Consider the following 20,780-nt stretch of genomic DNA (forward strand, 5'->3'; position numbering starts at 1 on the left):
GGGATGTTCCGATACCATTAAAGTATCGATACCTACTCATTTCGATTGTACTTTCGATACTTACTCATATCGATACTTTTAGCACTTTATTATTTTTCTAATTATTTTAAGGAAACTAACAGTGAACGTTGAAGGACAATGATTAAAACAAAATTACGAAGGAAAAGAAAACTTTTGTTATAAACGTTTGCGTCACGTTAAGCCTCTCTGATAACATTGGAATAATAAGCTGATGATTACAATAAATAAAATTATTCGCAAGCAATCTCTTGCATGTTTGACAATGAAAAAAAATGAAGGGCGGGCGTTTTACTCGCGTTTCCGATAATCTGCTTAAAACCGACGGAAATTGGCTCCCGACTTGGATATGCTATCTGATAAATCTCAAAAAAATCGAGAGCGCTTCCCGTTTTCGTCACCACGTGGCGACACCTTCCAACGAGCGTGCGAAGTAAGAGGCAAGACGAAATCTTTTAAAGTGGTCGCGATTTTTTCCTGATAGATGACTCCAGTCCAGCGGACTAACCAAAGGGGTCGATCTATTGCCCCTACGATTTCATCGGCTTCAGTGGTCGTTTTGAATTCTACCGTCTGACAGTCGTCAAAAATGGTGTAAACACAACAGAGCCTCGTGCACAGGCTTATCAGTGGTAATCGCCGAAAATAGCATCGATTCTCTCTGGTTTTTTTATGGCAGTATCGCCGTCAGTGGTTTCCTATTTCGTTTCGGAATGGACTTTTAGCGCGTCCCGATGATATTTGTTTTATAAACGCCAAGGTAATTGTACTAAAGTGTGATATCAAAATTGCGGGGATTTCAAACTCGCATTGTCTGCGTTTGTTTAATTTTTTTCGGGGGGCAGACAATGCACGTTTAAAATCCCACTGTATCAATATTTTCGAAACGGTGCATTTGCGGCAATTACGTTCGTCATGCCTTGGAAAAATAACCTCCTCTTGTTGGGGTTCCTGATTTGGAAAAAACGCGCGGGCGATGTTTCCGAGGTGTGTGTCGCCGACGGAATCGATATGTTTGGTGGTGTTTGGGTTATACTTCGGACACACGTAGCCCTTAAGCGCACCGTTTAATTGTTGCTTTTTTTGTTTCAGAAAACAATGGCAAACTACTGGGTATGCGCGGCCTTGTTCAGGTTCCTCATGCCCTTCTTGATGGGAACAAGTAAGTGCATCCGTCCAAGTTAATTTACACGGTTTTTCGAAAAACTGTTGTCTATAGTGTATAGTATATATATAGTATAGTATATAGTATATAGAAAATTTCAAACGCCGATTGCTATTCAAAAATCGAGGCCAAAAATTATAGGCATTTTAAGCAGGGCCAGATTATGGTTTTAATAATAACGTAATGATTTTGTAGGTATGAAAACTGAAAATGCGATTACATTATAATTACTGACGAAATGCGTTGTTTTTTTTTTAATTACATAGAAATATGGGAAATCGGTTATATTTAATATATCACATCATATATCGCACTTACCTGCGCAGGGAGTAAGTTATAAAAGGATTCACTTGAATTTTCTAGGAATGTATTAAAAAATAGATAAAACAAAACGTATTTATATAAAAGTTAAAGTTTTGAAGATTTTGTCCTTTAATTTTTGAAATTTCCGAACTAATAATGGGCATGGGCAAAATCTAATATAATAAATCGGAATTTGACTGTTTATTCATACAGGGCGATAAGAAGGCGATTTTTGGATCCATTTTAAAAAGAAAACTTCATATGAGCATGTGCCCTAAACGTCTTAAATTTTGATGATAAAGCTTTCAAAAATAAAATATATATTTTTTAATATCTGTAATAGTACTTTAGATATTTTAAGGAATTTTGGCACACATGTACTATGTATGAGGAGACATTATTTAGTGTACCATATTTTTTTTAAATGCACCAGTGGCTGGCGTACGGAATTTGACGTTGATGGAATGCTACTGATTTTTGTTAAAAATACAATTTCCGATCATTTGATATTTGATTTGATTTTTTTTCAATTCGATGTACGGTTTGCGCTTAAAAGAAATAAAATCCTCTTCCGCATAACAATAACCTTAATATGACAACATGCAGAGATATTAGTTTTTATTTTTTACTTTCACGGTTTTAATGGAATAACAACATCCTAACAATAAGATAAATAATAAAAGATTCTTATTTAAAAAAAAAAAAACGCGACCTACTGTTAATAATTTTTAACGAAATTGGCAGTCGTTGAAAATGTCCTCCAGCTTGAAGAATACACGCTTCAGCTCTTACCTGCAGTGTTTCTTATTAAATCGCAGCTCCTCTATAGTGTTAACTGGGATGCGATAAACCAGAGTTTTAAGGCACGGATGTGGTTCGCCTCGGAGATACGAAAAAAGATTTCGTACGAAAGTTTCTTGGACTGTCTCGAAGATTTAAAAAATTAGAATTTTGTTGATACAGGGTGTCTCAAAAGCAACTTTGTTATGTTAAATGGAACATTCTGAATATTTCGACATTTTTTGAATCCTCGTTTAAAATAAAGGCCACTTTCTTAAGAAATTCGTATTCGAATTTTCCATAGGTTAGCAATAACAAAATCGAATCTATATTACACAGCTTAACAGATTTAATAACACTTATTTAAAGCAACAATGTCAACTGTGAACTTTTTAAGTAGAAATATGAAAAACAATAAAAACAAACAGAAATGTCACAGCCAACCACATTTTTAAATATTTTGATTTAAACATTTTTAACTAAACTCTATCGACCGAATTGACGAACACTTTTTAGTTAATTTTTTTTATAGATTTTTTTATTCCAATGTCTTACCTTGTTTAGTTGGGAATTCTGAAGTTTTATTAAATCTGTATCATCAGTTAACTTGTATAATATAAAATTTCCACGTATATTTTGAACACCCTGTATTATTAGCAATAGGTTTTAAAAAAAGTGGTATCGTGTCTTTGCAATTTAAAAAATACCTAATAGTGCCAATAAGTGACCTAATGTGGGCCGCTTTCAATTCGACCTCGAATATCTCAAAAAGTAAGAAAATTTTAAATCTAAGAGGGATTACAGACTTACCTTTTTTTTTTCCTAGAATTCATATCTGAACAAAAATATAGTGCGTTCCATTTGAAAATCTTGTGGAAGTAACGCTTGGACTTGTTGAATATGAAAATCATGCAAAATTTCAAAGTTCAGGATTTTTATCAATAGAATTTAAAACTGCTCCCCCAGTTAACCTTCTGGTATTAGGAATGCGCTTTTAATATCTGTAAGTAAACTCGAACATTCTTTTTTTTTAAATAACAATGCTCAGATATTTTAAGCACCGAATTAATAGGACGCGAATAACGGACTCTAAAAATTTATGTCAAACAACATAGTTTAAGTATTTTAATAGATAATTACTTGAAAAGAAATTAAATTTCTATGGAAACGGTTGGAGATTGTGAGAATAATTTTTATTTTAATAGAAATCAGTGGCGTACCATCAGTGCGTGCCAAAATGGACTGGCGTATTTAAAAAAAAAACATAGCACATGCGAGGCAAATTTTAGAACATATGTTCATATGAAGTTGTCTTTATAAAATGGACCCAAAAATCGAGCCCTAAAAAAAACATTTTTTTAAATGAATTTTGGATTTTTTGACCGGAGGTTCCGGAAACCGGGAATGGTAACGGAACAAAAAACAAAATGGAGGGCGGCTCGTGTTTCGTTTGAGTGAAAAATTTTAGCGCGGTTCCGGGTGTTGGGTTGCAGCCCAACCCTGACCGGAGCGCGCCCCGCCCGGAAACTATCCCTTTCTGCGTCGAACCCCGGGGGAATCCGCGGCAAATACCATCCTCTATGATTACGCAAAAACTCGGTCACATAATAATCTAATCAGGGCAGAAAAACGTCGGCCGCATGGAAACGACCCGCCCGAATGTCATAACGCGTCGCCCTTAATCATACCGAGCCACTTTTATTATAATCGCCCCTGATTACTCCGGGGTTTATTGTCTATATAGGATGGTCGACCCGTGAAAGAAAACCGATCGTCCTGAGATCACGTAACAAAAAAATATCGATAATATAAGGATGTTTTACGATTTACTCACACAAGGTAACAAAAATAATATACGAGGTATAGCCTTGAGTTCTTCCAGCCATTTTTTCTTTATCTCCTCAATCGTTTCAAACTTCCTTCCTTTCATGGGTTACTTGGGTTTTGGGAACGGGAAAAATTCGCATGGGGCCATACCCGGTGAATATGGTGGCCCAAGGATGATTGTGGTTTTGTTTTTGGCCAAAAAATTAGGCGAGTGAGAGGGTGCACTATCATGATGAAAAATCAATGAATTGTTTTCTCACAATTCCGGACGTTATTCTCTTTATTGACCGTACGACCTTGTGGAAAGAACTGTTGATATACTACGTTACGATAATCAAAGAAAACGGTAAGCAAAACCTTGATATTTGTTCGAACTTGACGTGCTTTTTTTCGGTCTTGGCGATTCTGCGTTCTTCCATTGGGACGACTGGGCTTTGGTTTCGACCTGGACCATGATTAATCACAAGTTGTGGAAGATTTACCTAGAATGCGTGTATAAAAGAGAGACCAGAGCCAGAATAAATCGAATGTACCCTTAAAAACGTCGAAAATGGCAAAGCAAGTAGAACCGACGACATCCAAATAAAATCGCTTAAGGTTCACACTTTAATACCACGTACTCAACCGGGGCAATACGAAAAAAAAATGACTAACGTCCACATTTATAGCTATGGGATCAAATGTGATTTCACCACAATACTCTATTCGTCTTAAACATTTTTGCACAACGATGGTACGAACGAAGAGGTATCCGATAAAGTACAACGCCATGGTATGATAAATGAGTATAAGGATGTAGACGGCAGAGATATGTCGTTTGTCGTTTGAATAAAACTAAAGTTTCGATAGACTAGATTCCATATTATAAGTAAAGACTGTTCATAGATATAAGAAACTGCTACGAATTAAGGAAAATTGAAAAGTTCTTCTATAATAGCTATCTACATCGACCCTTGGACCCTTAAACAAAATATCAAAGATTCTACAGAAGCGCTCGAGAGATATTACTACCTACGGATCCTAAAAATATCATGGTTGGATGTTCTTCACAACATAAACAAAGACAATTATTAGAATTATCATACAGGGCAAAGGTATTCTGGCTACGGAATTTCAAGGAATTGCGTGTCCGAAGTTCTAGTGAATTATTTAACAGAGTGAGATTATCGGCAATGATATCCAATCTCCTCTGGGAGTGGCACCAGAAGAAGAAAGAGAAGAACAAAATAAAAATTATTGAACGTATGAAAAAGTCTACAGAATATTCGTTCTTGTGCGTTTTCATTCGATCTCAACCTCCGCAAAAATCGAAACTTCAATGGTATTTCAACCAAACGTTGAGCAAGTTGAGCGTTGCGTTTTTCGGAGTTCATGCACTGCTGCGAGGAGTGAAAAGAGGAGATGTACAACTGTAACTGTTATAATAAAAAAATGACCTCATTGCTTAATTTACAGACCTCTTATTTCATCCTTTGCGGTGGTTATTTTCCGATGTAATTCCAGGCATAATATTTCGCCCCACGTTGATATCGGCCTTGTACTTCCTGCTGACGTGTTACCTCCCGTTCGTGCCCGTACCGACAGAGGCGTCGATCAAGGGGCACACCGGCATCTATTTAAACGTTTTGGTGGCCGTGTCTACCGTAACGGCCTTGACCCAATTGGGCTTCCAGATCGCCCTGTTCGCGATGCCCCCCTACGCTCACTTCCTGAAGGTATAAAGGATATCGAAACTTGATGAATTTTCTATCCCCCGCCGCCTGCAGGACTGCGAGTTCTTGGAGAAGGTCCTGCGCCACGTGGGCTTCGTCAGACTGAACGGGGTCTCCCTCGTGGACGCATTCACTTGGATCTCCCCCGAGCCGATCATGCTAATCACCTCCGTGGTGTTTCTGGTGCTGTTGAAGAGGCTGATCGTGCCTCCCGACGATTGCCCCGAGCAATCGCAATTGGTGCGTCTCTCCAGTGAAGCGTTGAGGAAGGAGAACGAGACCAAGGCGAGGAAAAAGTATATCTCGTTTTTCGTGGGCGTCGGTAAGTTTCGCAAAGAGATCGGCAGACCCGGTGCCGTTTGAGTTTTCTGTTTCAGAAGGGTGTGGAGTAATAAAATCTCACCGTGCCTAGAAGTACAAAAATCTAAGTACCATAAACAGAAACAAGTTGAAATAGAGTACTATGTTACAAACGTGGAAACCACGAGAAGATTGCGAAATGATAGGGAAGTAATTATTTCAGCAACTAAATCATCCATCTACTTTTCTTTAATGACATGCTGGTGTTACTTACTCAAAGGCTCGATCAAACAAGAGCTTAAAGTAGTGACTGATTCAATTTTTCATAAGTACGACTGAATGTCACCATTTCACCAAACTAGTGTTCAAAAACACCCGAACTCGCTTGCAATATGGACGATGGTTAGTCTACAGGCACCTCAGTACCCCTTGACTGGTCTTTAGTGAAAGTTTGGGGTCCACTAATCCATATCTCATTAACTTGGATGATTTTCTTCTGCCCTGTTCCAGACTTCTTCATTATTTTCGTCGCCAGCAAGTGGTCAAAAATGACAACAAAACTTATTTATTAGTACGGTATTTTCAATAAGGATGAAACTGGATGGAATGTCACATTTTATTACTCTACACCGTTCTGAAATAGACTATAATAATTTACGTTTCCTTTTTTCATTTCGGTCATTACATTAATACTGTTGATGTTGATGTTACTGAAATCACTGAAACACCTAGTACTAAGATCCTACCCGTCGCAGTCACAAAAGAGAAAAAAAAGGGGCAATAAACAAATTAAAAAAGTAAAGGAAAATTTCGTTTTCTCATTGTTTCATTTATTTGGTTTATTTGATGTTTTGTTATGTTGTAACTAGAACAGCAGTATATGTTACGTTAGTTAAGAAAACAAGGAAAAGGAAAATAGAAAGGAAATAAAAAATGAAAGTAATGAAGAAAAAATCTGCAAACTGAACAATAATAAGATTCCTAATTCATAAGGATTCTTAAAATCACGAATATTTATATAAATGAATTACTTGATCAACTGGCAACCATTTATACAAAATGTGAAATAGTTAAAATCTTGGCGCGACTAATTAGAAGAAAGCTTTCTTTTATACATTTGGTGTAATCGAAGATTAAATAAAAACTATTGTATGTATTGTACATCCATAATTCATTAATTGATCTTGAAATCACAAACAAGTATGTAAAAGAATGACAACCATTTATACAAAAAGACGAACTTGTTGAAACTTGAAAGCGGCTAATAAGAAGGTTGCCTTTGAGCACAATCAATCAGGGCTTTAGTCAGCCTGTTAAATACAAATTATACTTTGAAACCATTTATACATATGGTATAATTAAGAATAATTAAGGATTAAATAAAAACTATTGCATGAGAAAGGTTGACTTTAAGTACAACCATTTACAAAAACATACATACTTCATTAAGGTATCTTTAAATCACAAACAAGTATATAAAAGAATTACAACAATTTTTACAAAATGATGAAATTGTTGAAACCTTAAAACGGCTAATTATAATTATATACCTTATAATATATTATAATTATATACCTTTGAGCACAATCAGTCAGTGCTTTAGTCAGTCTGCTAAATACAAATTATGCGTTGAAACCATTTATACATATGCTATAATTAAGAATTAAATAAAAAATATTGTATGAGAAAGGCTGACTTTAAGTACAACACTGTAGATAAGCATTCATAATTCATTAAGAATTCTTTAAATCACAATCAACTTTATAAAAGATTTAAAACCATTTCCACAAGATGATGAAATGGTTAAAACCTTAAAACGGTTAATTGAGTAAAACCAATCATTACTTTAATCAGCCTGTTAAATACAAATTATGTATTGAAACCATTTATACAAATGGTATAATATTGTAGAAGAAAGGCTAACTTTAAGTAAATGCACTTAGATAAACAATCATAATTCCTTAAGGGTTCTTTAAATCATAAACAACAATATAAAGGAATTAAAACCATTTGATGACATTTTTAAAACCTTGACACGGAGAGAAAACTTGCTCAGGATCTTGCGTGACCTCGCACGTTATCCCCCTAGGCAAATACGGAGTGTTGGTGACTCTGTGTCTGGCCGGCGTGCTGAGACCGTCCGTCCTCGGCGGCCTCTACTTCCTGGTATTCCTGTCCGTCGCGACGTGGTGGGCATGCTGTAGAAGTTTGCGCCGCGGCTTCGCCATACTGATGTGCTGCCTGTTACCTTTTGTCTTTTGTCACATGTGCGCCCTCTACGCTTACCAGTTCCAATGGCCGCAGGAACTTTTGGACAAGAACACAACCTACGCTCGGTAGCGTAATAGAGTCGCTTGTTGGGGGTGGCCTCACGATGCTACGTTTCAGTTACTTCGGGCTGACGCCCCTCAGGGTGTCCAGCTGTGAGGACGGCGCCGATCCCCGAACATTCTCGTTCGAAATGGCCGAATGGGCATCGTACGTCAATCCGTTTGCCCTCTACTGGCTGTTTTATCTGTCGGTTCTCGTCGTCAAAGAACTACTGCGGCCGGACGTAAGTACCGCCAGGTGGCGTGGTCGCAGTCGACTTTGGATAATCCGTATCCGCTAACCAAATATGGTGTCCATTACTTTAACCGCACGTTAGTTCGCCACAGTTAGCCACTAACACACTAACGATTTTCCAGTTGGTTAAGAAACAGGGAGCGTTTACGCGCCTGGACGGCAGTCTCAGAGGTCGTCTCGGTCGGCAAATGTCCGACAAGATGACAAAAAAACAACTGATGCGTTCGGTCACGACGCGCCACAAGTGGCAGAGCGCCACTCGCAAAGTTCGAGTAAGATGGTCTTAACCGAAACGAACGTTTGCGGTTCTCGGGCTGTTGCATGGACGCGTTTTTTTTCTGCAGAGCATCTTGGTCGCTGTGAATGTTGTAGCAGTTCGTCGTGTAGAATACATAAAATTTTCGAAAGTTATAAGTGGTTAAAACCACCGACCTTTTGTATACCGACTCGTAATTAATAAAAAAATGTTTAAAGTCCAGGGAAAACAAAGTAATAAAATCTCTCTGGTCTTATATTGCTATTGAGTAGAAGATGGTAGAAAAATGTAACGCCTAATACCAATTAAACAACCATTTCATGATTCATTAAGGATTTCCAAAAACCATTTATACAAAATGATGAATGGTTACGGTCACGGTGGCACCCATATAGCTACTAGACATATAGAGGCCCTTGCCTATGCTAATAGTGCAGGAACTATGTAACAAAATTTTGAGAAGGTCTGGCCAATGTGTGCGCGACATTTGAAACTTCGTTTTTAAACCGATGGCAGCTCTAATTCCATTTTCTGACGTTCGACCCATAAATCCTTCCAACAACCAACATGGCCGCTACCAGGTCGCCAATGTTTGGATGCAGTAAATGGAATTAAGGTGTAGACAGTGTAGAATTACAGTACACGGATCGGCGTCCTCAGTATAATTCTGTAAGTACTTGGTTCTTTAAGCGATACCAGCTAATTTTTCCCGAATTTGTGCTCTCTAAATCGACGCAAACCGTTTGTTTTTATAAACTTAATAGTTTAACTTCTATTGAAAATGTAAATAAAGTCGAATTTACGAAATGTGACTATAGAAACCACTTTTAAGTATTTTAAATTAACTTGTACATAAGGCAATATTTACCCGTATATAGGCGTTGCCAATTATAGTCGGGTTTCAGAGACGGATTTTGCGTTCTTATGAAAATTAGTCAATTTTTTCAGAAAAATTACGGAAATGTGGCAACTCAGTTAGTTGGGGCGTGATACATGCGCAAAAGATCCACACCTTCTCTACGAAAACATAGTCACTTTTTACCGTAGTAGGGCCACTATATTATCTTATAGCTATAGGGCGGCACTCAGTCGTAATTCATTGAGGGCGCCTTTAAAACAAGCTTAAACCGTTTCTACAAAAATTTCAATTGGGATAAATTGAAGATCTGTTCTGATAAGTTGACAAGCGTTTATAGAAATGGTTAAGAAGGTTGCTTAGAAAAAAGTTGTCCTTAATAGGAATCATCACGTCAGCTTGTTAAACCCAAATTACATGTTGAAACAAATATATAAAGAATTAAGTAATAAAATGATAACCATTCATACTAAATCATGAAATTGTTAAAACCTTGACGCGATTAGTTAGAATGATAAATAAAGATAAAATATAAAATGTAGCATGGTGAAGTTTGACGTTAAGCCCAACCATTTGGATTCACAATACATTAAGGGTGTTTTAAATCGCAATTATATAAAAGAATTTATCACGTAATAAATAAATTGAACACCATTTATACAAAATTATGAAATGGTTAAACCTTCTTACCGTTAATTATAACGTTGCCTTCTATACAGAGGGTTCAATTAAAGATAAATAAGTCGATTGGAAGTTAAACAGTCTTAAATATACAAACTACATGTTAAAACCATTTTGACACGAAGTACTTCTTAAAACCATTTATACAAATACCATCGATATCGAGGTTTCTTAGCTACACGGTCATTTTTTTAATTTTTGGATTTTTTTTACTCCTGTAAATATGTACATTTTGCGCAAGATGGTCGCCAAGTTAGATTGTTCGTTTTTTTCCCTTATGATTTTTTGCTTCTTATAAGCTTTGCCCTCATGGTTTTTTCTAGGATCGCACCGAGAAAACGAAAGAGGTCACAGAACCTAACGAAACGACTCCAGTATGTATATCACTTTCTTTACGTTTTTTTTTTTTTATTTAAAGTAGATAGTTTGGCTTTGAGACGGGTGATGGAAATGTCATTGCATGCTCGCTGTCCGAAATCGTACTAATCCTGGGTACCCGATAACGCCTACAGTTTTTTTTATATCCCCTACAGCTCATGAGGGGAGTAAGTCCGTCTTGGAGGCACGGCTCGAGCAAGAGGAGTGGGATCACCCAAGACTCGATAGGCAGCGTGACAGTCGACGGGGAGAACACCGAAGAAATTCCGATGAACGAGATGGGTAATTTGTTTTCCAGCCGTTCGGGGGATTTTCGTGGCGTGGTCTCTTCTCTGAAAGCGTTTCACGTTTCTCTTGATATTTTTTGAGGTTTAAAAAATTAAGCAACAGGCAACGCTTTATGAATGTACTTAAAAACCAGAGGAAAACCTTTAATTTCGAGGTCTTCCGTCGAATTCAACCAAATTGTATATTAACGGTCTGCTTAAAGCTCGATGTTGATATATCTTTGTTTGCCAAGGTGCTTCAGAAGAAGACGGTGGGTACACCCTGGTCGAAAATGTCATTTACATTTTGGAGACGATCCTGGAATTAATCATCAAAGTGTCTTACTTGGGTACGAACATCATAATGATGGTGAGTAACCAGGCCTCCAACATTATATACAAAGGAGATCGGACTCCTCAAAGTGAACTGATCAAAACACAGCAACTGTCACGCCTTGTCGTGTTCTCGTTTGGTGACATACTCTTTCGAGTCCGGAGTCGAAACGAAATACACTATGAGGTCTTCTCCTAGGCGTGGAGCATAACCTACATCAGTTGGATAACGTTCGTCCTTCTGATATGGGCGAACCTCATATGGCTCGTGCCGAACCAAAGAAAGAGCATGCTGCAATCGAGCCCGTTCTTGGTGTTTTACGCGTGGTTCCTCCTCCTCTCCGCTTACGTCTACTCGATGAATTTAACGGAGGAGGAGTTACCGTCGTCGATCAAAGGGTTCAACCTGCAGCAGATCGGATTCGCCAAGGTGCTCGTTTTACCCTGCAACCCTTTACTCGTAAAATGTTTATACACCACCATGTTTTGGATCACCCTTAGGCAGTACATGCAGGAGAGGTTGTTGGAGAGGCAGAGTAACGCCTTGGCGGACATGGTCGCCCCGTTGCAGGTCACGGTCGGCGCCGCCACCTCCGGTGGGTGTTTTGTATTTTCTATTTTTCCATTAAAAGTTTAACATTTTGAGTTTACTTAAGGTGCGGCCGAGTCGGAAAAGAAACAGACCAAAGTGATGGACGTGATAGGCGTGTACCTGAAGAAGTTTCTGACGAAATTTTGGATATGGGTGGTCGCCATTACCTTGTTTGCGGTGGCCATAACGGGTCAGAGGATGACCGGTTTTAGGATCGTTTATATGGCCCTCTTTTTGATATTCATCTTGTCTTTCCAGGTTGGTCCACCTCTTAATTACAATTACGCTTATCTTATCATCTCACAAATCTAAGTTTATCTCCGTAATTTCCATTGTCTAGCTGTCGTTTACGATCTGGCGCAAGATGATGTTCGGTTTTTGGTTGATCGTCATCATTTTCTCGATGATGGTGCTGGTGATGACGTACACGTACCAGTTCGATAACTTCCCCGACTACTGGACTGAATATCTTCACGTCAAAAAGGAACAGTGAGTGTTCGTATCCGCCGCTCTTCCTCCTCAAAACACGCATCTTGCAGGCAACTCGACATTGGTTTGGAAAAATTCGAGACCAAACAGCTGTTCGTCCGGCTGGTCACCCCTACTTTTTTCGTCATCATAACCGTCGTCCAGCTCCATTACTTCCACAAAGATTTCATGGAGCTCTCCGATCCGAGAAAAAGCAACTTCGTCGACGGAGACGTCGATGACGACGCCCTCAACGAGAGTTCCATGCAGGGCGGCTCGGTGATCGAGAAGAGCGACAAGGAGGACCTCACCTCTTCGTCGTACAAATACGAACTCAGTGAGCTAAATGGTAACAAATGCGGGGGGATAGCTTGAACCGTTCATTGATACTACTATGGACTACCCCTTCGCAGATTTAACATTCAAAGAATTCCTGGAGAAGTGGCTGTCGAGACTCCACAAGACCCTGAACCTCTTCTATCTGCTCATGGAGATCCACATGCCGAAAGTGGTGCTGTTCTTCGCGATGCTGCTGTGCGTGTACGACAAGTGCGCCCTCTACTTCGGCCTGATCGTCATGATCTCGTGCTCGTTCACCCTAGGCAGGCCGGTGCAGATGTTCACCATTTACTCGAGCTCGATACTGGTGTCGCTGTTCCTGCTGTCGCGCATGCTGTACCAGATCAAATACATCGACCCGGGAATCTGGAACGTCACGTGTGTAAGTAAATTTTTGTGCTCGTTGCAATTTTTTCTCTTCTCTGTTCTCTGTAACGGACATTGGGAACGTTTTTGAAGCCGCCTAAGCCTCGAACGGTCGATATGGAGTTGTAATTCGGCAGAAAGTTAGAGTTCTGTTCCTAGATGTAACTTGCCGAATCTGGGCGTGATCGGAATTCACGAAGTATTTAAAATAAAAATTCGCCAAAAATTTTTCGGGATTTGAAAAACTCAAAAACCGCAAGTCCGATCGAAGGGACGCCGAGATCAGAAAACGCGTGAGATTTGGGACGATAACCTGAAAATATCGCTTCAGCCAAGTTATACAGGGTGCGCGGGTTGTAGACAGAAAACGTCACCGGACGAAACGCCAACAACCTGCCCTGGTTGGGTTTCGACAAGGTCGACGAAGTCGACCGCTCCATACCGAGCCTGGTGAAATGGAACATCATTTACATTTTGGTCGTGACCATCTATTCGGTGGTGTTGATCCGCCAGTTTTACTATAGAAGATCGATGAACCGGCCCACGTCGCGGGCGTTCTTCATGTTCCCAAGGATAACCAAGGCGGACGCCGACAAGAACCTGAGCAATATGTTCAAGTACCTGGCGAACTACACGTTTTTCAGATTCGGCATCGAGGTTAGGGCCGCAGGACGTGGAAGTTTCGGGCGAAAACTTTTTTTTTTTTTTCACAGATTACGTTCATCGCAACCGTAGCGGTGACCAGCATCCGAATGGACATGTACGCCGTTTTCTATTGCGTATGGCTGATCTTCCTCTATTCGCTGAAGAGGCGCACCATGGCGAGGGTGTGGGTGTTTTTCGTGTTGTTCGTGGCTATCCTGCTCCCTGTGCAGTATTTCATGGCGGTCGCGTTGCCGCCGACCCTTTGCATAGGTCGGTTGTACAGGACACTTTATTAGCGGCCTGCACCGTTTCTCGGGAACCACTGATTTTAGAAACAAAAAAAGTTTACACATAAGTTTTATGGTGTAAATTAAATTTGTTTTTTTTTACAGATACAGTGCAGGGCCGACATTAGTTTTAAATTTTTAAAGGGAACGCCCTATATATTTTGATATTTTTAGAATCCTCGCCAAAAATAAAGGTAACTTATGATTATATAGGATTACTTGATCAAATTAACACATTTTTAGAAGACTTTCTTCTAACGGTCTGCGATTATACAGGATGTCTTAAATTTAGTCTTAAATTTTGTCTTTAACACTAAATATTTCGTCAATTTATTTGTTGACTTCTTCAGGAGTGAAAAAATTAGAGTCTACCACATAGTTCCTCGAAAGAATACATTTAATTTAGTTAAGGTAAATGAACGAAGCGACATAATGAAACAAACGGATCTTTTTTTTTTTTAGATTGGTAGCGAAAAAACAATCAAAAAACAATTGATATAAACAATCCGTCCGTTTGTTTCATTATGTCGCTTCGTTCATTTACCTTAACTGGAATGTATTTTTTTGAGGAACTATGTGGTCGACTCTAATTTTTTCACTCCTGAAGAAGTCAACAAATAAATTGACGAAATATTGCACTATATTCCGAGATATCATCCGTTCGCTCGTTGAACTCCGACTGGAATCCTGCAAATCCTGAATCCGACTGGAATCCTGCAGACGTTTCGCCAAAATCTCACTTGGCATCTTCAATGCTGCTTCCTTCTAATGATGACTAGGTATTTTAGAATTATGCATATTTTTAATATTTTTTCTCAACACTTGGAATTTCTTCTTATATTGACCGTACTAAACTTATTTGAATTCAAAGGATATCTGGTAGCGGTCCGTGGTTAAAAAAAAAAACAAAGAAAATGGAAAGCTCCTTTTTCTTTAACACTAAATAACTTCTTCAGGAGTGAAAAAATTAGAGTCTACCACATAGTTCCTCGAAAGAATACATTTAATTTAGTTAAGGTAAATGAACGAAGCGACATAATGAAACAAACGGATCTTTTTTTTTTTTTTAGATTGGTAGCGAAAAAACAACCAAAAAACAATTGATATAAACAATCCGTCCGTTTGTTTCATTATGTCGCTTCGTTCATTTACCTTAACTGGAATGTATTTTTTTGAGGAACTATGTGGTCGACTCTAATTTTTTCACTCCTGAAGAAGTCAACAAATAAATTGACGAAATATTGAGTGTTAAAGAAAAAGGAGCTTTCTATTTTCTTTGTTTTTTTTTTAACCACGGACCGCTACCCGATATCCTTTAAAATCGTATATATATATATATATATATATATATATATATATATATATATATATATATATATATATATATATATATATATATATATATATATATATATATATATATATATATATATATATATATATATATATATATATATATATATATATATATATATATATATATATATACATATATATATATATACATATATATATATACATATATATATATATATATATATATATATATATATATATATATATATATATATATATATATATATATATATATATATATATATATATATACATATATATATGATGACACTATATTCCGGGATATCATCCGTTCGCTCGTTGAACTCCGACTGGAATCCTGCAGACGTTTCGCCAAAATTTCACTTGGCATCTTCAATGCTCGCGCTCCGAAAACACTTCGAACACGCGCGAGCATTGAAGATGCCAAGTGAAATTTTGGCGAAACGTCTGCAGGATTCCAGTCGGATGCAAGATTTGCAGGATTCCAGTCGGAGTTCAACGAGCGAACGGATGATATCCCGGAATATAGTGTCATCACATTTTTCCATCCGTGAATCAATACGTGAGAATATATATATATATATATATATATATATATATATATATATATATATATATATATATATATATATATATATATATATATATATATATATATATATATATATATATATATATATATATATATATATATATATATATATATATATATATATATATATATATATATATATATATATATATATATATATATATATATATATATATATATATATATATATATATATATATATATATATATATATATATATATATATATATATATATATATATATATATGTATATATATATATATATATATATATATATATATATATATATATATATATATATATATATATATATATACACGCAGGATTCCAGTCGGAGTTCAACGAGCGAACGGATGATATCCCGGAATATAGTGTCATCATATATATATATATATATATATATATATATATATATATATATATATATGTGATGACACTATATTCCGGGACATCATCCGTTCGCTTGTTGAACGCCTACTGGAATCCTGCATCCGACTGGAATCCTGCAAATCCTGCATCCGACTGGAATCCTGCAGACGTTTCGCCAAAATCTCACTTGGCATCTTCAATGCTCGCGCTCCGAAAACACTTCGAACACTGTCAATCAATCAATCAATTTTTGTCTAAGCTACACAAAATTCGAATAAGTAGCTTCTATAAAAGTTACCTTTATTTTTGGCGAGTATTCTAGAAATATTCCGTTCCGTTTAAAATTTCAACACTAATGTCTCTCCGGGACTTATCGGACACCCTGTACATATAAAAATTAAATAATTTTCAAATTTACTTTAAACCATGAAACTTTTGTGTACACTTTTTTTTCTAAAAGAAAAGATACAGGCCCCCTAATAAAGTGCACGCCTTGTACGTTTCGTCCATTTTAAAACGGAAAAAATTGAAAGTCGCCGGTTCCAGATTACCCGTGGAATAGCGACCCGTACTGGCTGCGCCTGCAAGAGTGGATGTTTCTGATGAATGACGTGCATCCTCCGAGTCCCGTCAAACTCATCGGCGACTTCTTCCTTTTGCTGTTCGCGTCGCGCCAATGGGTCGTGTTCCGCATAGAGAGGCGGTACTCGGGTCGCAACTACGCAGGCGGCAGCAACGAGGGCGTCGCCCATCTCATTGAGGAGCCCGACTTTGAAAACCCCCTACCCGACTTTATCACCTACGCCAGGTAATTATAGTTACGTTTTTTCCAGAAAAAACTATTAAAAATATGGCTGATCGTTTCAAAAATAGTACCATATGCTGCATCAAGAGCTACAATTTTTGTATTTGCGGTTTTCATCTATCTCAGACGCTGCTCGAGATATTTGAAAAAACCCATATGAAAATCACTATTCCTTGGGTTCAGTCATGACGCGATGACGTCATTGATTATTACTGCACCCTTTCAGAAAAAACTTCTTTTCTGGAAAACCATTTACTATTTTGGAAAAATTCTTGCACCCAAACACGTAGGAGATCCGCAATTTTTTCAATTATGTAACACGGTGTGTCTGTTATAGGTAAAAATATCTAAAAGACCCTGAAAATTGCCTTTTTAGAGGATAAAATATTAGCCGTAAATGAAAAATTATAAAGCATGGGATTATTTGGTTTAAACAACGTCATAAACTGTATCGAGAGAGTTTAAGGTTTCGTCTATCACACAGGGTGCGTGAGATACTGAGATACTTGAAATAATATCATTGGCAATCGTTATTACTTGTACAATTTTTTATATTTATCAAATTTGGTTTGAAATATAATATAATACAATATAATTACATCGATTTTGCGAAAGTTCCCTATTAAAAAAAGTATATACCAGCAAGCGTGGGAGATCCAGGGCTATAAATTTTAGTCCAGACATTTTTTGGATTATTATCATAGTATGGGCAAAAAATAAACAAAAAGATTCTGAAAATAGCCGTTTTCGTGGGTAAATTATTATCCGCAATTGAAAAACTATAAAATATGGGATAATTGTGTTTAAACTGTCTCGAGAGAGAGTTTCAAGTTTCGTCTATCGTACAGGGTGCTCCAGATATCTAAAAAATATCTTTAAAAATTGCTATTAATTACTAAAATTTTTGTATTTACCAAAGGTTGCGGTGACAATGTGCAAAACAATGGATCCATCTAGGACAAAATAAAAAATAGAAAATACAAAACGTACTAGTCCTGAAAATATTTCGCCCGTATCGCACAACACCCTATATTTTGTTCCAACATTGATGACGTCGCGCGATTTCCCGCAGGTCGTACCTCGACATCGCCAAACGTTGCGTGTTCTGCAGCATGTTCTACATCTCGCTGGCGGTGGTCTTCTTGGCCGGTACCAACCGTACCAACTTGTTCTCGGTGGGCTACCTGATCGGGGCCTTCCTCTTCCTGTGGGAGGGTTCCGACCTTTACCTGCGTCCGATACCTGACATCGTGAAAAAGTAAGAAGCCCTCCCACTCAAAGTCCCTATATCATCGTAACTTCGTAGATGGAACTGGCTGCTGGGTTACAACGTGGTCGTCATATTTCTCAAAACTTGTTTTCAACTGGTCGGCTGCGTGCTGGTGTTGGGCTACAACGGCGAATGCTACTGGATGCTGCTGTTCGGCATAGGGTGCGTGCGTAAATTTGGCAACGTCGAGGACAGTGCCGACATACCGATCGACAACACGTGCAAGGTGCCCAAGGAGTATTTGGGCTTGTTCTGGGACAGCCTGTGCTTCACGTTGCTCATCATGCAGAAGCGACTGTTCCAGAGCTACAACTTTTTCCATATCGTCAACGACGCGAAGGCCACCACCATTTTGGCCTCTCGAGGTGGGTGTGGTCCAGTTTTTTTGGGAGTGGGGTGGGGTGTTGAGTTGCTGGTTTGTGCGCAGGCGCCGAGCTGATCGAGGAGATGCGGATCAAACGGATGAACGAGCAGGTGGAGGAGGAGAGGCGTATCTTGGAGAAAATCAAGATTAAAATGGACCGGATCAAGGCGACGCAGCAGAAGATCGAAGGTCAGTTTAGTGATTGGGGCCGGGCTATTAATTGTGACCACAAAAAAATCGAAGCTGGCAGCTGAGTGTTGTTGGTCGGGTTGGTTTTGGACGCACTGAACGGCAGGGAATTTATTACTTATCAAGTTCGCCCTAGTAGAGAGGACGCTTTTGAGATAGCAAATATGCAGATATCCTACTGGGTACCGATCGAACCACTTTACCGTTGGCAACACAGTTTAGAATATATAATTGCGAGTGTACAGTTATTCGATCGTACATTTGGGATTATAGCTAACCAATTATATTTTGCCTCCAACAGATTGGTTGATGTAATATAAACAAAAACCATGATTCATTGATTCAAAGCATTTTCCTTGATGGTTATTTTGTTTTTTATAATCTTTAATTTTGAGGCACGTCAGGTTTAAGTTAAGGTCGTGTTTGAATCTTTCCGCCAGAGACGTGGAACTGCCGAAAATTAAAATGACGTTATTTTTATTGTTTATCAATTTTGCCCTGGTAGAAAATAAAACCGCACCCACCGTTTGACTGGACGGACTTTGAGGTATCAAAATTACAGATACCTAACTACGCGGATTTAATTTCGTTATTCGTCTCCAGATGGCAGCACCGCTTAGAATTTACATTACGGTGAGTGTACAGTCATTCGAGCGTACACTCGCAACGTTCAAAATAAAACCAGTGATGAAGGTTTAAATGATCATACGTATAAAAGGCATTTTCCTTTATGGTTATTTATTCCAGGTTGAAATGTATTTTTATTAGTTTGTCAATTTTGTTCTTGTTGGGGGGGGGGGATATTGCGAATGTACATTTTTTCAATGCTACACTCGCAAAGTTTACACTTAAAAGTACAAGACCAAGTTGCCAAGTTCACAATCGATTTTTTAATGGTCACTTAATATAATAATGATTTAATATATTAAAAATAGAAATATATAATTAAAAACAAACGATTAATTGCTTTTCCATAAGGTACTTAATTTTTATCTGTTCATGTTTTTCATTACTTACGAGTTCTGTCGGTGGTTGTTTTTCCGTTTTTTTAATCCTAAAAGTAACCCCCTAACATTGATGGGTCGGTTCGTGGGTCGACTTTATGTAACCGCACCACAGTATGTAAAAGCAGTAACACGTAATGATCCTCCACTCTCGTCTGATCTACGCGCAGCGAAACCTCCCTTGGCCCGAAACTCTTCAGCATCGACGTGCTCGTCGGTCGCGTCTCAAGAGACGAACCCGCCAGGCTACCACACCCCCATTGAAGAGGAAGACGAGGAAGGTCCGCCTCCGACACTCCTGTCGTCCACGCAGCCGCAGGGACCGCCCTCTCCTTACTCCGCGGTAATGACAGTCTCCCTCGAGGGATACCTCGAACCCCAGCGGATCTCTTTCTCATCGCCCCCCATGTCGGAACTGAACCCTCGCGTGCCCTCGCCCGACGAGAGTTTCCCCATTTTCTCGCCGCCCTACAATGAGGTGCCCCCCTATGAGGAGGCGGCTACCCGCGGACCAGTTCAAAGGCAGACGAGCCTGGGACCTCCATGGATGCAGGGCAGCCTGATCACGCCCAGGCAGAGCATCATCTCTTACTCCTCGCGCTCCCATTTCAGCCACTACGAATGTAATTGGAGTCGCATAGTATTCGCCCGACCTGTATATAAAGCCGAGTCGTTTGCCTGCCACTTTTATTTTTGCCCATTGTACATACC

The 20,780-nt window shown here is 38.5% G+C and overlaps 1 protein-coding gene across 1 annotated transcript in view; it reads left to right on the forward strand.

Moving 5' to 3' along the window:
* The first annotated feature begins 582 nt into the window (after positions 1 to 582).
* The window catches only part of LOC132697169 (piezo-type mechanosensitive ion channel component), a 38,764-nt gene continuing 18,566 nt past the window's right edge, over positions 583 to 20,780 (forward strand). The window contains exons 1-22 of the mRNA XM_060662463.1: positions 583 to 778; positions 1,111 to 1,180; positions 5,597 to 5,808; positions 5,860 to 6,127; positions 8,195 to 8,441; positions 8,494 to 8,659; positions 8,793 to 8,942; positions 10,787 to 10,837; positions 10,997 to 11,123; positions 11,362 to 11,477; positions 11,640 to 12,036; positions 12,097 to 12,290; positions 12,373 to 12,521; positions 12,572 to 12,849; positions 12,914 to 13,221; positions 13,566 to 13,862; positions 13,919 to 14,120; positions 16,984 to 17,245; positions 18,315 to 18,500; positions 18,549 to 18,877; positions 18,940 to 19,065; positions 20,240 to 20,692. Of these exons, the coding sequence (XP_060518446.1) occupies positions 1,117 to 1,180; positions 5,597 to 5,808; positions 5,860 to 6,127; positions 8,195 to 8,441; positions 8,494 to 8,659; positions 8,793 to 8,942; positions 10,787 to 10,837; positions 10,997 to 11,123; positions 11,362 to 11,477; positions 11,640 to 12,036; positions 12,097 to 12,290; positions 12,373 to 12,521; positions 12,572 to 12,849; positions 12,914 to 13,221; positions 13,566 to 13,862; positions 13,919 to 14,120; positions 16,984 to 17,245; positions 18,315 to 18,500; positions 18,549 to 18,877; positions 18,940 to 19,065; positions 20,240 to 20,692 (4,582 nt within the window). The 5' untranslated portion in view covers positions 583 to 778; positions 1,111 to 1,116. The remainder of the gene's footprint in view (positions 779 to 1,110; positions 1,181 to 5,596; positions 5,809 to 5,859; positions 6,128 to 8,194; positions 8,442 to 8,493; positions 8,660 to 8,792; positions 8,943 to 10,786; positions 10,838 to 10,996; positions 11,124 to 11,361; positions 11,478 to 11,639; positions 12,037 to 12,096; positions 12,291 to 12,372; positions 12,522 to 12,571; positions 12,850 to 12,913; positions 13,222 to 13,565; positions 13,863 to 13,918; positions 14,121 to 16,983; positions 17,246 to 18,314; positions 18,501 to 18,548; positions 18,878 to 18,939; positions 19,066 to 20,239; positions 20,693 to 20,780) is intronic.

The sequence above is a fragment of the Cylas formicarius genome, unplaced genomic scaffold (assembly GCF_029955315.1).
Source record: "Cylas formicarius isolate icCylForm1 unplaced genomic scaffold, icCylForm1.1 PGA_scaffold_1__22_contigs__length_36826433, whole genome shotgun sequence".
NCBI classification, from domain to species: domain Eukaryota; kingdom Metazoa; phylum Arthropoda; class Insecta; order Coleoptera; family Brentidae; genus Cylas; species Cylas formicarius.